Below are 18,732 nucleotides of genomic sequence, written 5' to 3'. Positions count from 1 at the left end.
TAGTGTTTCCATTATCTTACCTACCATACACATTTAGCTTACTTGGTTTGTAGTTACAGGGACAGTGTGGTCACCTTTCTTATATACCAGGACAATATTGACAGTATTGAAAAAAATCTCTTGGGGTTAATCTTAGCATAATCAGCAATATCCTTCTCAATTTGCCTTTTGGCAATCCAAATTTCCCTTTTGACTACATCTCTCAAATTTTCATAGGCCCTAAGGTTAATATAATTGCTATTTTTTCCTATATTCTTTATATTTAATTTAAGTACTTTTTAAAGCATAGCCATTGCTGTAACGTAGGATTGTCGTTGTGAATGTGCACTAAGCAACCACGTCATATTGAGAAAGTCTTTGTTGGCTAGGATTCTGGCATATCACTCCTTTTGTTCTTTGAAATACTGGTCTTTGGTTAATGTCTCGTTTGAAAGCCTAGTTGCCTGTGGCCAATGCAGAATTGAGTCCAGGGGTGAAGAAGTTGCAAATTTATTTAAATCTCATTGAAAGAATTTTTAGTGAAGAGCTTGATTTTGTGGCGGCCCACACGTGCGGGACTCAAACCACCATCGGGAGCCACGGGCAGACACGCAGTAGCACGTTTGGAACTACCCACTCGGGGCAGACCTTCCAGGGACAGTCTGCTGCCCCGCGGGTCGCAGAGGCTCATGGGAGGGGAAATTTAAGCATGTGATTTTGAATTAGTAAAGGCATTCTGAGTTCAGGTCTCTCTGCCTTCGTGTTTCTTTAGTAGCGCATTGCAGGTGACTACATTGGTGACCCCGACGTTCCAAACGGCATCTGGAGCCGGCGACTCAGTAACCAGCCGTGATTTTGAGCCCGGTCTCTCTGAAGCTCCCGACTTTCTGGGCCACTCAGCCACATGTTTGGTTTGAGCAGGCTGAGGCCCAGTTCAATATCAGAGACATTACAGCCGACGCCACGCGGTACTACTATGTGGTCAGCACGCTCGACCAGGAGACGGCAGGCCGGATCATCGACTTCCTACACTAGCCACCAATGGAGGACAGATACACTAAGCTTAAGGCGCTCCTGATCCGTACCTTCGGACACTCCCGCCACGAACAGGCCGTGCAGCTCCTACACATGGACGGCCTGGGCGACCGCACGCCATCTGAGCTCATGAACAAAATGCTGGCACTCATGGACGGCCATAAGCCATGCCTGTTATTTGAACAGTTGTTCCTCGAGCAAATGCCAGAGGACATTCATCTCCTCCTCGCGAGTGAGGATTTCAGTGACCCGCGCAGGGCTGCAGCTGAAGCAGATGTCCTTTGGCAGAGCAAGCAACGTGGAGCAGCCTCCCTTGGCCTAGCCACAGTCGTGCGCCCCAAAGCCCAGGCCCCGCAACTGAAACCGTCAAGACCCACCGGGGAAAAAGACGAAAGTTTGGAACAATGGTGTTTCTATCACCAAAGATGGGGCTCAGGCGCATGCCACTGCCGTCCACCATGTGCTTTTCCGGGAAATGCTGGGGCCAGCCGACGCTAATGGCTATGACGGCTGGCCACCGAGACAGCCTCCTGTACCTCCACTACTGGGGCAGATTTCCTATGAGCCAACTGCTTCCTGGTCGACCTAAAAGGCCAGCGTTTGATTTATGCCAAGACGTTCCAGACTTTCCAGCTCAGAGAGGCCAAGCTACCGGCCCTCCACCTGGATTCCGTGACCCTCTCGGGTAACAAATTCGCCAGGGTGTTGGCAGAATTCCTCTCCATAGTCACCCCTCAGTTCTCCACGGCCGAGCCCAAGCATGGCGTGCAGCACCACATCCCCACGCAAGGACCGCTGCTGCACGCCCGAGCTCGCAGGCTCCCACCCAACAAGCTCCACCTTGCCAAGGAGGAGTTCCGTAAGATGGAAGAGATGGGAATAGTATGTCGCTCAGACAGCCCTTGGGCATCCCTGCTGCACATGGTGCCCAAGTCCGCAGGAGGATGGAGGCCCTGCGGAGACTACAGAAGGCTCAACAATGCCACAACCACTGACCGATACCCGGTACCCCACATCCAGGACTTCACAGCGAACCTGCCCAGAGCGACCATCTTCTCGAAAATCAACCTGGTCAAGGGATACCATCAGATCCCAGTGCACCCCGACGACGTGCCCAAGACAGCTCTCATCACCCCGTTCGGCTTGTTCGAATTCCTGAGGATGCCTTTCGGTCTCAAGAATGCAGCCCAAGCTTTCCAAAGGCTCATGGACTCGGTGGGACGCTGTCTGGAATTCATTTTCATTTACTTGAACTATATCCTGATGGCCAGCAGTTCGCACCAAGAGCACGTGGCACATATGCACCAGCTCTGCCAATGCCTGAGCGACCACGGACTGGCAATCAATCCGGCGAAGTGCCAGTTCAGGCTGATGGAGATCGACTTCTTGGGCCACAGAGTCAACTGACATGGCGCAGTTCCCCTACTGGACAAGGTCCAGGCCATCCGCCAGTTCTCTAAGCCCAGCACGGTCAAGGGCCTGCAGGAGTTCGTAGGGATGGTCAACTTTTATCATCGGTTCGTGCCGGCGGCAGCATGCATCATGAGACCCTTGTTCAGCCTGATGGCTGGCAAGGCCAAAGAAGTGGCATGGGATGCGGAGTCCTCGGAGGCATTTGAGCAAGCCAAGGAGGCGCTGGCGAAGGCGGCCCTCCTAGTGCACCCGAGAGTTGATGTATCCACGGCACTCACAGTCGATGCTTCCGACACGGCAGTCAGCAGAGTCCTGGAGCAGCTCATCGATGACCAGTGGCAACCACTCACTTTCTTCAGCTGGCACCTACGGCCACCAGAGGTGAAGTACAGTGCTTTCAACAGAGAGTTGCGAGCGCTCTACCTGGCTGTCTGGCATTTCCGGTACTTGCTCGAGGGAAGGGAGTTTACCGTGTATATGGACCACAAGCCCCTCACCTTTGCACTGGCCAAGGTATCGGACCCATGGTTGGTTCGGCAGCAGAGGCACCTGTCCTTTATTTCAGAATTCACCACGGACGTCGGCCACTTTGCAGGGAAGAACAATGTCATCGCCGACACACTGTCTCGCCCCTGCCTCCACTCAGTAGGCATATCGTCCTCAGGAATAGACTATGTAGCACTGGAGGAAGCACAATAGTTGGACACCGAGATCCCGGCTTACCGCACCGCCGTTTCGGGGCTCCAGTTGGAGGATGTCTCCATCGGCCCAGCAGGGGATTGACCCTTGTGCAACGTGTCTACCGGCAAACCCCGACCCGTGGCACCAGCAACATTGAGGCACCGGGTGTTCGACACGCTACACGGCCTGGCCCACCCATCCATCCAGGCGTCCATCAAGCTGGTAACTGACAGATTCGTCTGGCACGGTTTGAGCAAACAGGTCAGACACTGGGCCAGGACCTGCGTACACTGCCAGACTGCCAAAGTTCAGCAGCACGTGAAGGCTCCCCTCCAGCAGTTCCAGCCGATGCACAGGAGGTTCCAACACATCCATGTGGACGTTGTTGGCCCCCCTTCCAGTCTCCCAGGGCACCAGGTATACCTTTACCATGGTTGACAGGTTCACCAGATAGTCGGAAGCCATACCACTCGCAGGCACGTCCACTGAGTCCTGCGCCAGAGCGCTCATTGCAAACTGGATCGCCAGGTTCGGCCTCCCAACGGACATCACCTCCGACAGAGGGGCGCAGTTCACGTCTGGTTTGTGGACAGCACTGGCGCAGCTCCTGGGCACCCAGCTGCATCACACCACAGCACCCAGTCCAACCGTTTGGTAGAGCGATTCTACCGGCATCTCAAGTCGGTCCTGATGGCACGCCTCAGGGACTCCAACTGGACAGATGAGCTTCCCTGGGTCCTACTGGGGATCCACACAGCCCCCAAGGTGGACCTGGACACCTCGGCAGAATTGGTCTACGACCACCCCCCCCCCCCCCCCCCAACAGTCCCAGGCAAGTTTGTACCAGAGGCCCGAGGTTTGGAAGAAACTCCAGCAGCGGTGCTAACGAGACTGCAGGACAAGGTAGGGACCCTGGCACCGGTCCCGACCTCCAGGCATGGTCCCACACCATCCTTCACCCCTAAAGACCTCCTAGACCACAAGTATGTTTTTATTTGCAAGGGAATGCACAGGTTACCTCTACAGCGGCCGTACGAAGGACCCTTCAAGGTGATCCGGCACAAAGGAACCACGTATGTCGTGGAGGTGGGTGGCCGGGAAGAGACTTTTACAGTGGACCACCTCAAACCCATGCACTTGAACATTGAGCAACCTGTGAGGGTACCGCACTGCGCCGGCAAGGCCGGCCACCCAGGCAAGCCACACAGACTGGGGGCTCTGCTCCCTCGATGGACGTTTTTGGGGAGGTGGTGTGGTGGCCCGCACACGTGGGACTCGAACCGCCTTTGGGAGCCGCGGGCAGACACGCAGTAGCATGTTTGGAACTACCCGCTCAGGGCAGACCTTCCGGGGACAGTCTGACGTCACGTCCGCCCCATGGGTCGCAGGGGCCCATGGGAGGAGAGATTTAAGCACACGATTTTGAATCAGTAAAGGCATTCTGAGTTCAGCTCTCTCTGCCTCCGTGTGTTTCTTTAATAGCGCGCGACTACAATTTATTCTTTAACCTATTGAAAAGCACCAGGAAAAACTTGGAAAATGTGTTTTTCTCACTTGCATGACAGAATTTTCTCACTGACCTTGTCTGTGATTAAGTTATGTACTTTTCATTGGCTGCTACAATAGTCAGCATAACGGGTATTGCAAGAATTTACTGCTTTCTGTTTTATGTATAATGCCAGCCACATTGTATTATCATATACAATTGACCACATTGAGTGACAGCTGATGATAGCCATTGTTCTTGGAATGCTGCAAAACTTTAGGATCCTTTTAAATTAACACATTTAATCTTTGTTGGAGATGTTGGATACTGTGTCAACAAAAAAATATTTGTTGCCTTGATGAAGGGACTTGGCCCAAGCGTTGACTCTTTATTCATTTCCATAGATGCTGCTTAACCTGCTGAGTTCCTCCAGAATTTTGCATGTATTACTTTGGGTTTCCAGCATCTGCAGGATCTCCTTGTGTTAATAATTTGAGTTGTGTGATCTGTTTTTTGGAAGAAGCATGGTTAAGATTAATTTGCTTATTCATCTTGAATCATGGAACATGAAAGAGCAAATTATTTCTAAAATAAAATTTACAAGAAAGAAACAAATTTGTAAAATTAAAGGTATGAATTTTTGCTAATCAAAAGACTTGCTGAACCACATTCGTGTAATGGAGATGGAATTGTTGCATTACCAGGGCTAGTCATCCAGAGGTTGGAATAAAGCTTTCAGGGATATGAGCTTAAATTTCATTAACCAACTTTGAAAGATCCATCATGTAAGTAAAATACGTTTGTTAGTATGTCCACCAACACAGCCCTGAGCTTCCAGATGCCTGCAACTTTAATAAACCATTCTACTTCCATTTTGTCCTATTCTAATTCAGTTTGACATTAGATTGGAATAGTGGAAATGTGTAGATCAGGTGTTTGATCATTGGTGTTGACTTGTTCTCTGATCTTGGCAATCCATTTTGTCACCATACGAGGAGACATCATCAGTGTGCTATTCACTTGTGGTGTGTCCTCTGTATATAAAAGCTAGAGGACACACTGCAAGTGAACTGTGCACTGGTGACGTTTCCTTGTATGGTGATTAAACGTTTCCAAATAGATTGCCAACAGTTTTCAGTGCTTTTTAAAATGTTCTTCCTTGGATCTGTTTTACTTCCTGTGCAACCAGTTAACGACTGAAAATATGCGTGTTAATGAGCTCTGGAGCACATGTTAGGCAAGACAGATTGTAAACCTACTCAGGGAAGTGAGAGCTCTTGGCATTTTGTCCCTAAATGTAACAGGACAGAATAGATCAGAAGGAAAGTAAGAAAATGCCCAAGAGATTCAATAAATTTTCAGAAAAAAAATTATTTTTCAGAATGAAAAATTATTGGCCTGAAATATTAACTGTTTTTCTCACCATAGGTCCTACCACACTACTGAACACATTTTGCATTATTTTATTTTTCAATTCTGGCATGTGTAGTATTTGTTTTTTTACAGTAGATCAGGACTGTTACCCATTTATGAAGAAAGCCTTGTTGCGACTAATTATTTTTAAATGTGTCACACTGAAGCAAATCAGCTTTGTGCTCTCTGGTAATTCACTTGCCATGGTTCACTAATCAGTGAAGTAAATATTTGAACCTCCTCTTGTGTAAACTAATTTTAAATAGGTTATTGTGCCTTTATCATTAGCTGATCTCTAAGCTAGGGTCTGCAAGCGGAGTAATGGAAGTTTGAGAGCATTTCTGTCACAGATCTACATAAGAAGATATTGCTGAGCAGAGAAAGACATAAACATGGTGGGGGTAAAGCCCTCCATTGGAGATTGATCTTTCTGTCAGCAGGATATTATAAACCAGCTTGAGAATGTTCTTTGGAATATTTATCTACATGACACTTTCACATGGGAGATTGCTGTTTTGTTGGAATTCAGCACTTGGCTGTAAAGTTTGTGTTCTGGAATGGACTAGTTTGCAGTTGGCCAGGCATTTTTCTATTTCAAGTTCTGAGCGGTGATGTGTTTGAATAATGGTGAGTGAGACCACTGTTAACTTTTCTATCTTCATGCGAATGTTGTCCCATTCTGAATTACTTAAATTTCGTAACCTAGTTGTTGAACCAGAGTAAATTGCAGAAATAGGATGAATTCTGGTGGTCCACAGTGACGAGGTTTCTCACAGGTTGGTGATGTTTGTTGAAAAGTACAGTAAGGACAAGCCGGGCAGCCATTGTTGGGAGTAGGCCAATGGTGAGAGTAGGGAGTGTCAGGCTTTGGCTCAAAGGAGGCTTCGGCTCAGAAGAATTAAGGTTCCCTTTTTCTTACTGTACATGTTGTTGTAAATGGCTATTGTGTGTTCTTTGAGCTGGATGTGGGGGTTCTAGGAGATTTGAGTCTCCCAGGGAACTACATCTGTGTGAAGTGCATCCAGCTGCAGCTTCTAGAAGACCACATTAGGGATTTGGAGCAGCAACTGGATGACCTTCAGCTTCTACGAGAAAGTGAGGAGATATTCGATCAGAGTTACACAGAAGCAGATGCCCCTAAATTGCAGGAGGCAAGTAGCTGGGTGTCTGTTGGAAGAAATGGAAATGTGAATAGGCAGTTAGCGCACGGCAACCCTATGGCCTTTCAGCTCAATAATAAGTATATAGTTTTGGATACTGTTGTGGGGGATGACCTCCCAGTGGAATGTCATGGAGATTGGGTTATTGGGACAGAGCATAGGTTCGTGGTGCAGGAGGGAAAGGGGAGAAGAGGGGAGTGGTTGTGATAGGGGACTCAGTAGTCAGGGAACAGACAGGAGTTTCTGTGGACGTGAGCAGGACACCCAAATGGTACGTTGCCTCCCAGTTGTCAGGGTCAAAAATGTCTCGGATCACGTCCACAGCATTTTGGAGGGGGAGGGAGAGCAGCCAGATGTCTTGGTACATATTGGTACCAATGACATAGGAAGGAAAAACAGGTCCTGAAAAGAGACTTTAGAGAGCTAGGCAGAAAGCTGAGAAGCAAGACCTCCAGGGTAGTGATTTCTGGTTTGATCCCTGTGCCACGCGCCAGTGAAGGTAGAAATGGGATGATTTGGCAGATTAATGCATAGCTGAGAAGTAGGTGCAGGGGGTAGGGCTTCAGGTTCTTGGATCAATGGGATCTCTTCTGGGGAAGGTATGTGCTGTACAAAAGTGACGGGTTGCACCTGAACTCAAAGACCAATATTCTCATGGACAAGTTTGTTCGAGCTGTTGGGGAAGGTTTAAGCTCATTTGGCAGAGGAGTGGGAACTGGAGTGAAAGAACTTGGGGTAGGATGGATGGTATAAAAGCAAAGATAGTGTGCAGTCTGATTATCAGGAAGGGCAGACAGATGATAGGACAAAATTGCAGCCAGCATGGTTAGTATCAGTGCATTAGGGATACAGAATCAAAAAGACTAGCAAATACAGGACTCAAAGCATTATATCTCAGTGCATGGAGAGTAAGAAATAAGGTGGATGATCTTGTTGCATTATTACAGATTGTCAGGTATGATGTGGCCATCGCTAAATCATGACTGAAGGATGGTTGCATTTGGGAGCTGAATGTCCAAGGTTACCCCATTGTATCAGAGGGATAGGAAGGTAGGTAGAGGGTGTGGTGTGACTCTGCTGGAAAAGAATGGCATCAAATCAGAAAGATGTGACATAGGATCGGAAGAGGTTGAATTCCTTGTGGTTGAGATAAGAAACTGTAAATGTAAAAGGGCCTTGATGGCAGTTACATACAAGCCTCCCAACAGTCGCCGGTGTGTGGACAACAGATTAAAATGGGAAATAGGGCAATGTTATGATAGTCATGGGAGGTCAGTCAGGTTGGTAATGGATCTCAAGATGGCTGTTTAGAGCAGTTTGTCATTGAGCCTACTAGGTAACCAGCTATACTGGATTTGGTGTTATTTAATAAACCGGAGGTGATTAAGGTAAAAGAATCCTTAGGAGCCAGTGATCGCAATATGATTGAATTCAGCTTGAAATTTGGTAGGGAGAAAATAAAATCCAATGTAGCAATGTTTCAGTGGTGTAAAGGAAATTACAGTGATATAGAATAATGTTGTGCCGACCCTTAAACCCTGCCTCCCATATAACCCCCCCACCTTAAATTCCTCCATATACCTGTTGAATAGTCTCTCTTAAATTTCAGTAGCGTTTCTGCCTCCAGCACTGACTCAGGCAGTGCATTTCACTCACCAACCACCCTCTGAGTTAAAAAAAACCTTCCTGTAATATTTCCCTTGAACTTCCCACCCCTTACCTTAAAGCCATTTCCTCTTGTACTGAGCAGTGGTGCCCTGGGGAAGAGGTGCTGGCTGTCCACTATCTATTCCTCTTAATATCTTGTACACTTCTATCATGTGCCCTCTCATCCTCCTCCTCTCCAGAGAGTAAAGCCCTAGCTCCCTTAATCTCTGATCGTAATTCATACTTTCTAAACCAGGCAACATCCTGGTAAATCTCCTCTGTACCCTTTCCAATGCTTCCACATCCTTCCTATAGTGAGGCAACCAGAACTGGACACAGTACTCTATGTGTGGCCTAACCAGTTTTATAGAGCTACAACATTACCTCGTGACTCCTAAACTTTGTCCCTCAACTTATGAAAGCTAACACCCCATAAGCTTTCTTAACAATCCTATCTACCTATGAGGGAACTTCCAGGGATCTGTGGATATGTACCCCCAGATAACCTCTGCTCCTCCACACTACCAAGTATCCTACCATTTACTTTGTACTCTGCCTTGGAGTTTGTCCTTCCAAAAAGTACCATCTCACACTTCTCCAGGTTGAACTCCATGTGCCATTTCTCAGCCCACTTCTGCCTCCTATAGTGCAATCTTTGACAATCCTCTACACTATCCACACCACCACCAACCTTTGTGACGTCTGTAAACTTGCCAACCCACCCTTCTACCCCAACATCCAGGTCGTTAATAAAAAACACGAAAAGTAGAGGTCCCAGAACAAATCCTTGTGGGACACCTAGTCACAACCCTCCAATCCGAATGTACTCCGTCCACCACGACTCTCTGCTTTCTGGAGGCAAGCCAATTCTGAATCCACCTGGCCAAACTTCCCTGGATCTCATGCCTTCTGACTTTCTGAATAAGCCTACCGTGTGGAGCCTTGTCAAATGCCTTACTAAAATCCATGTAGATCATATCCACTGCACTACCCTCATCTATATGCCTGGTCACCACCTCAAAGAACTCTATCAGGCTTGGTAGACACGATCAGCCCTTCACAAAGCCGTGCTAACTGTCCTTGATCAGACCGTGATTCTCTAAATGCCCAAAGATCCTGTCTCTAAGAATCTTTTCCAGCAGCTTTCCCACCAAAGATGTAAGATTCATTGGTCTGTAATTACCCTGATATTCCTACTACCTTTTTTGAACAAGGGGACAACTTTCACCTTCCTCCAATCCTCTGGTACCATTCCTGTGGACAATGAGGACATAAAGATCCTAGCCAGAGGCTCAACAGTCTCTTCCCTCGCCTTGTGGAGCAGCCTGGGGAATATTCATTGAGGCCCCAGGAACTTATCCTTCCTAATGTATTTTAACAACTCCAACACCACCTTTCCCTTAATATCAACATGCTCCAGGACATCAATCTCACTCATATTGTACTCACCATCATCAAGTTCCCTCTCATTGGTGAATACCAAAGAGAAGTATTCATTGAGGACCTCGCTAACTTCCACAGCCTCCCGACACATCTTCCCACCTTTATCTCTAATCAGTCCTACCTTCACTCCTGTCATCCTTTTGTTCTTCACATAATTGAAGAATGCTTTGGGGTTTTCCTTTACCCTACTCGCCAAGGCCCCTTCTCATGCCCCCTTCTTGCTCAGCCCCTTAAGCTCCTTTCTTGCTACCATATATTCCTCAATAGACCCATCTGATACTTGCTTCCTAAACCTCATGTATGCTGCCTTCTTCCACCTGACTAAATTTTCCACCTCACTTGTCATCCATTGTTCCTTCACCCTACCATTCTTTATCTTCCTCACTGGGACAAATTTATCCTTAACATCCTGCAAGAGATCCCTAAACATTGACCACATGTCCACAGTACATTTCCCTGCAAAAACATCATCCCAATTCACACCCGCAAGTTCTAGCCTTATAGCCTCATAATTTGCCCTTCCCCAATTAAAATTTTTCCTGTCCTCTCTGATTCTATCCTTTTCCATGATAATGCTAAAGGCCAGGGAACGGTGGTCACTGTCCCCAGATACTCACCCACTGACAGATCTGTGACCTGACCCAGCTCGTTACCTAATACTAGCTCTAGAATGGCATTTCCCCCAGTCGGCCTGTCAGCATACTGTGACAGGAATCTGTCCTGGACAAATTTAACAAACTCTGCCCTGTCTAAGCCATTGGAACTCATCAGGTGCCAATCAGTATTAGGGAAGTTAAAGACACCCATGATAAAACCTTTCCAAAATTTGCCTCCCAACCTGCTCCTCGGTATCTCTGCTGCTACCAGGGGGCGTATAGAATACTCCCAATAGAGTAACTGCTCCCTTCCTGTTCCTGACTTCCACCCATGCTGACTCAAAAGAGGATCCTGCTAGATTACCCACCCTTTCTGCAGCTGTAATAGTATCCCTGACAAGTAATGCCACCCCCTTCCCTCCCCCCTATCCCTTTTAAAGCTCTGAAATCCAGGAATATTGAGAGTCCATTCCAGCCCTGGTGCCAGCAAAGTCTCTGCAATGGCCACTACATCATAAGTCCATGCATGTATCCAAGCTCTCAGTTCATCACTTTTGTTCCTGATGCTTCTTGCATTGAAGTACATGCACTTTAGCCCTTCTACCTTACTACCTTTACACCCTTTATTCTGCTTCTCTTTCCTCAAAGCCTCTTTATATGTTAGATCTGGCTTTACTCCAGAGAAAGGAGTTGGGCAAAGTAAATTGGTAGAAAATGCTGGCAGGAATGGCAGCAGAGCAACAATGGCGTGCGCTTCTGGGAAGAATGAGAAAGGTGCAGGATAGATGTATTCCAAAAATGAAGAAATACTCAAATAGCAGAGTAGTGCAACGGTGGCTGACATGGGAAGTCAAAGCTAATGTCAAAGCAAGAGAGGGCATATAACAAAGCAAAAATTAGTGAGAGGATAGAGGATTGGGAAACTTCTAAAATCCTACAGAGAGCAACTAAAAGAACCAAATAGAGGGAAAAGATGAAATATGAAAGCAAGCTAGCAAACAATTATCAAAGTAGATAGTAAAAGCTTTTTCAAGTACGTCTAAAATAAAAGGGAGATGAGGGTGGATATAGGACTGCTAGAAAATTAGGCCTGTGAAATAATAATGGCAGACAAGGAGATGGTAGATGAACAAAATGAGTATTTTGCATCAGTCTTCACCGGAAGACACTAGCACTGAGGGAAGAGAAGTGAGTGCAGTTACTATTACAAGGGAGAAGGTGCTCAAAAAGTTGAAAGACCTAAGGGTACACAAGTCACTCGGACCAGATGAGCTGCACCCTAGAGTTCTGGTAGTGGTAGAGATTGTGGAGGCATTTGAAATAATCTTTCAAATATTATTGGACTCTGGCATGGTGCCAGAGGACTGGAACTTTGCAAATGTCATTCCACTCTTTAAGAAAAGAGGAAAGCAGAAGAAAGGAAATTGTAGACCAGTTATCTTCAGTGGTTGGGTTGATGTTGGAGTCAGTTGTTAAGGATGAGGTTATGGAATACTTGGTGACACAGGACAAGATAGGACAAAGTCAGTATGTTTCCTTAAGGCAAAATCTTTCCTGCCAAACCTTTTGGAATTCTTTGAAGAGATTTTAAGTAGGATAGATAAAGGGGATCGTAGTGGATTTTGTATGTTTGGACTTTCAGAAGGCCTTTGACAAGGTGCCACACATGAGGCTGCTTACCAAATTAAGAGTGCATGGTATTAGAGGAAAGTTCATGGTTAGAGCATTGGCTGATTGGTATGAGGCAATGAGTGGGAATAACAGTATCTTTTTCTGGTTGGCTGCCAGTGACTAGCGGTGTTCTATAGGGGTCGGTGTTGGAGCTACTTCTTTTTATGCTGTATATCAGTGATTTAGATGATGGAATAGATGGCTTTGTTCCAGATGGTACAAAGATTGGTGGAGGGACAGGTAGTGTTGAGGAAATGGGAAGGCTGCAGAAAGACCTAGACAGATTACGAGACTAGGCATGCACTTTGGTAGTAGAAATAAATGTGCGGACTATTTTCTGAACAGGGAGAAAATCTAAAAATCTGAGATGCAAAGGGACTTAGTCCTTGTGCAGAACACCCTAAAGGTAACTTGCAGGTTGAGTCAGTGGTGAGGAAGGCAAAATACAATGTTAGCATTCATTTCAAGAGGTCTAGAGTACAAGAGCAGAGATGCGATGCTAAGGCTTTACAATGCACTAGTGAGGCCTTACCTTGAGTACAGTATTGTGAACAGTTTTGGGCTCCTCTTCTAAGAAAAATGTGTGATATTGGAGAGGGTTCAGAGGAGGTTTACAAGGATCATTCCAGGAATGAAAGGGTTATCATGCAATGAACGTTTGATAGCTCTGGCTCTGTACTCGCTGGAATTTAGAAGGATGAGAGGGGATCTCATTGAAACATTTTGAATGTTTAAAGGCCTAGACAGAGCAGATGTGGAAAGAGTGTTTCCAGTGGTGGGATAGTCTAGGACAGGAGGGCACAGCCTCAGGGTAGAGGGGTGTCCATTTAAAACAGACGTGGAGAAATTTCTTTAGCTAGAAGGTGGTGAATTTGTTACTGCAGGCACCTGTGAACAGGTCATTGGGTGCATGTAAGGCAGAACTTGATAGGTTCTTGATTGACCATGGCATCGAAGGTTGCAGGGAGAAGGCCAGGGAGCAAGGCTGAAGAGGAAGAAAACAATTGGCCATAATAGAATGGCAGAGCAGGCTTAATGGGCCAAATGGTTTAATTCTGCACCTATGGCCTTCTGGAATTAAAACATTTTCATCAAATAATCACCCTTTAGTTACAATTTGTGAATTGCCTGAAAGGAAAGTGGTTTACCATTTTTAAAAATACTTTTGAAATTGAAAAATATTTGGATAGGGTTATGTGTGGTTCTTCAGGGAAGAAGTAAATGAGTGGATGAGAGATAGAACAGCACAATGGATAGTCTTTTGTGATGTACCATGATTTGATTAGTTTAATCCTCTAAAGTGAAATAGTTTTACAATGTGATCCATGTTTTGCTGATTTTGTGCAGTAAGTCAACTGTTCTCATCGTGCTAATGTGGACACCCATGTATGTTTCCACCCTTTCAAGGAATTTCAGTTATTATTGTTAATTAAATTTTAGGGCAGTGACCTTGAACTGGTTTGGAGTAAAACAGCCAACTGAATACAGTAGTAGCACAGGCTCAATAGAAGCAAGCAAAAGGTTCTAGGGTAGTCATATGATTACACAGGTTGAAGGGATATGGGCCATGTACAGGCAGAAGGGATTAGTTGTCATTAGCTTAAATAGTGTAGCACAACACTATGGAATGTTTGTGCTGTACTGTTCTGTTTTTTGAATCCTGAGACCAGTCCTCACTTGTGTATGTATTCCAGCCACTTGATAATTTTCCCAACAGTCCTGCATGTAATTTCTCTCAAATACCTGCCTAGCTGCTTTTTTTAAAAAGCTCCAAGAAAATCTGATTCCACCAGCTTATTATCTGGAATTTTTTAAGCACCTTGTGGATCCAAGATCTCCTGAACTCACAGTATGCATTGACATTCTCTGTCACTGTTGTAATGTAAGAAGCATGATATCCATTTTGCCCCGGTAATGTGATACTGACTAATCTTTTAGTGATGTTGTTGAGTGATCAGTATTGGTCTAGAGCTGGGGCCTACAGACCCTTCAGGTAATGGTAGGGGTCCATGGCATAAAAAAGGTTGGGAACCCCTTGCCTAGAGCACCTGGAAGAGTTTCCATGGGACCCTCAATATACCTGTGACTGAGTTCAAAGTAAATTTATTATCAAAGTATGTATGTACATGTACCACGCTGAGATACATTTTCTTGTGGGCATTCACAGCAGAACAAAGCAGTACGATAGAATCAGCTACACACAGTCTGATAGCTACCAATATGTAAAAAAAACACAAACTTTGCAAATACAAAAAAAAAGTTAATAAAGCTGAGAAGTTGTAGAGCCCTTGAATGTGAGTCCATGGGTTGTAAGATCAGATCAGAGTGGAGGTGAGTGAAGTTATCCATGTTGGTTCATGAGGCTAATGCCCTTGGTTTAAACATGGATGATAGAAATTGACTTCAGTGTGTACTGAAGTGAATGTGATATGTTTGCCAGATGTCTGAAGTAAGTGCTTGTACTCATGACATTATGACTCAAGCACATCTTTCCAAACTGCATCATTTGATAAGTATGATCTGGTTAGGCTCTGGTGCCTTTATCTGGTTCAGAATCTGTTGCTATTCCTTGGCTAGATTATGTAAGATAATTAGTTGGTTTAGGCCTTGAAATACTCTACAGTAAGTCCCTTCAGCAAAACAATATGATGGAAACTGTCTCTTGCACAAGCCAAATTCTTGACTCTTAGGTTTTTGTGAAATGCTGAAAAAATCTTTACATTAAAGAAATTGCTTTACTTGCACTCCAGGCAAGTATGATATGTTTATTAACACAGCAGATTGAATTTATGTTGTGAATATTTTAAAATTGAGCAATCGATCACGTCTGGAATTGTTTATAAGAAGTGATCCAAAGAGCCTTGGGGAGCTAAGCATGACTGCTTAAAAAATTAATTTGGTGGCACTGCTTCAGACAGCTCCTGGAACCATGTAGTATTTTAACAGTATTTTGACAGCAGTAATCAAAATGAAGTCATTCCAGAAGCTGTAAGTAAATGCTTAGCTTCTGAAACCATAGTGATAATATTTAGTCTTCAAAATTGAGGCAAACTATGGTTCTGCCTAGATTTCCGAGTGCTGGGTTGTGTGGCAGTAAGCCAAATGTATTTTGGCTTTTGTCATTGAAATGTTTTTATTTGAAGAGACTATCTGTCTCCACAAGTATGGGGTAATGAGATCTCAACAAGGATACAATGCAAGATAAAAGCTCATAACTTTCTGTCAAATAACATTGTGGTTTTAGGCATTGCCGGCTCTTGCTGTATAATTCCTACGTGGCTCATCGTGTTTCACAAAACAGGTGAAAGAGATTCTGGTGGTGGATGGGAGAATAATGAAGTGTTGTGCAGCCATTGACTTGTGTGCTATTTAAAGGGTCCTGCCTGTTCTTGATCATTTTTGGGAATCCATATGAAAAATCTAAGTAAAAGGAGTGATAGGACCTGCATCCAAATTCTGTGATAATCGATCTGTGTTTCCAAAGAAAGCGATGTGCATTCCAAGCAGGCAGTTTCTCCTAGGCAGCATCTTACTCTGAATTAATCAGTAAACTCTAAGACCTGGGCCTCAATACTCCTTCTGCAATTGGATCCTGGATTTCCTTACTTCTAGACGCCAGTCAGTTTGGATTGGCAAGAATATCTCCTCCACAATCTCCATCAGCACAGGAGCACCACAAGGATGTGTACTTAGCCCCCTGCTCCACTTGCTTTACACCTATGACTGTGGATATAAGTTTGCTGATGATACCACTGTTGTGGACTGTATCAAAGTGGATGATGAATCTGCATACTGGAGAGAGATTGAAAACTTGGCTGAATGGTACAATGACAACAACCTCTAACTCAATGATAGTAAGGACAGTGAACTCATTGTAGACTTCAAGAGAGGCAAACCAGAGGTCCGTGAGCCAGTAATCATCAGAGGATCAAAGGTGGGAGAGGGTCAGTAACTTTAAATTCCTCAGTGTCACTATCTCAGAGGACCTGTCCTGGATCCATCATATAAATATTATTGCAAAGAAAGCACAACGGCATCTCTGTTTCCTCGGGTCTGTGGAGGTTCGGGATGTCATTGAAAACCTTGGCAAACTTCTATAGATCTGTTGTGGAACATGTGCTGACTGGCTGCATCCAATGCCTTTGAGTGGAAAATCCTTATAAAAGGTAGTGGATTCAGCCCGAGACAGCACAGGTAAAACCCTCCCAACTGTTGAGCTCATCTACTTGAAATATTGCTGTAGAAAAGCAGCATCCATTATCAAAGACCCTCACCACACAGGCAATGCTCTTTTCTTGCTGCTGCCATCAAGTGCCTCAGGACTTGCACCTCCAGGTACAAGAACAGTTACTACCCCTAAACCATCATTTAAGGACTCCAAAATATTGTTATTTCAAGCTTGTTATTTATTGCTTTGTATTTATATTTGCATTTGCATGGTTTGATCCTGTTTACAGTTCCTGTTCTATAGATTTGCTAAGTATGCCTGCAGAAAAGGAATCTGAGTTGTATGTGGTGACATGTATGTACTCTAATAAATTTTATTTTGAACTTTGAATTATTAACTAATCTAAAATTCTGTTTGTTTCTGACCTTTTGCCAATTTTTATTTCTTATACCTATTGGCCTATGTTTATTTGCAATTCATAAAGTCTGACTGTTTTCAAATCCTTGTCTACATAAGCTTTACCAGCTCTGCCTGTGAGAGTGCTTTTTGGAGTTAGCATATATAGCAAATAAGTTCAGCAACTGACTTCAACCATCAGGCTTCAGATTTGAATATGAACTGTGGATTAAATCTGAAATGCAGCTCAGAACAATGAGTTCCAAAGTCTGTGGACCACATTTAACTGGAAGACCAGACAATGCTGATTAAATTTGTCACTATATTTGGATGTCATTTGGGTGTCTGTCATGGATATGAAGAAGGAGGTATGAGCGTGGTGCGGAATTTGAAGGAAGCATTGTAAATATGGAATTGTCTTTTAGCATATAAGATGTTGTGTAGCATTGGGTCAGGCAGACCCCTTGCTCTTAAAGGAATCTCAATTATGATGCCTGCTGTGTCTTATTTTGTTGAATAGAGACTGCTTTATATCTACCAATACTTCTCTCCGGTGACTTTGTTCACACAACAGCCCTTCTCCACATCCTTCCATACGCCGCTATCTCTTTTCTTACCATTCATGCAGTACTTATTTCTATGTATTTGCCATTAGTGGCCATTCCTTGAGGAATGGAATTCCCAACCGCTCTTTTGCAGAGCCTTTCCACTTTCCTATCTTTTTCATGACCTCCTTAAATGTTAGCAAGGATTATATTTGCTGCAGTGTTCTTTGCGCTTGCCAACTACCAAAGAGATAGATTAAAGTTAGCTATATTTGTTATTCTATTCACAATTTACTTCATCTTCAAGTTGTCATTAACTTACGAAGGCCAACATCAGATTTTGAACATTAGGGTGATCATTTTGTAATATAATATCCAGGTTAAAGGAGTGTTGCTGAATTTCTATGGATTATTTGGAAGTAGAATTAATCTTTCTAAGTACAAAGATCAACAAATTCTGTGAACGTGACAGAATTGCTCATCCATGTACTCAAAAAATAAGTTGCTTATACTATGTAACCTAGTAGAAAAACATTCTTCAGTCAAATATTTTTAGATGTTGTGAGAATAGTTTTATGAATATTGAAGTAGGAAAACTTGCACATACAGAAGTCAAACAGATGACCCTGGTGAAAATGTAAATCTTTTTATGTGTCCTTAGGATAAGTATGAAGAAGAAATAGAAGTATATAAACACCATCTTGAACAGACTTACAAGCTGTGTCGTCCGTGTCAGGCAGCGGTGGAATATTACATTAAACACCAAGACCGGCAGATTCGAGCAATTCTCTTTGACCATCAGCTTCGTCGTCGAGAGACAGACAAAGCATTTGTGCAGGTATGGGTTCGATGTGCAATTACAATCAGAATTTATTCATATACAGCATAGAGTATTGAGCCAAAGTCTTGGACACCCTAGATATTTTTATATAAACTTCGTTTCAGATATTTATCTTTTATCTTCATTAGTGTGTCAGTAGAAAAGAGCAAACTTTAGATTTCCAAGCAATCATTTTCCAAAAAATTTAAATGTTACAGAGAAATTTGTGTTTCATTAAAGTAAGTAACATATTAAGTAATAGGCCATTTTTCAAATAAC

At 44.3% G+C, this 18,732-nt stretch overlaps 1 protein-coding gene across 2 annotated transcripts in view; it reads left to right on the top strand.

Annotated features, from left to right (window-relative positions):
* Positions 1-18,732, top strand: part of tmem201 (transmembrane protein 201) — a 125,256-nt gene that overhangs the window by 41,648 nt on the left and 64,876 nt on the right. For both annotated transcript variants that reach the window (XM_059952281.1, XM_059952282.1), the window contains exon 4: positions 18,295-18,471. In XM_059952281.1, coding sequence (XP_059808264.1) covers positions 18,295-18,471 — 177 coding nt within the window. The remainder of the gene's footprint in view (positions 1-18,294; positions 18,472-18,732) is intronic.

Source organism: Hypanus sabinus, chromosome 27, assembly GCF_030144855.1.
Source record: "Hypanus sabinus isolate sHypSab1 chromosome 27, sHypSab1.hap1, whole genome shotgun sequence".
Taxonomy (NCBI): Eukaryota; Metazoa; Chordata; class Chondrichthyes; order Myliobatiformes; family Dasyatidae; genus Hypanus; species Hypanus sabinus.
The sequence above is the reverse complement of the archived record's forward strand: the minus strand, read 5'-3'. Positions and strand labels throughout refer to the sequence as shown.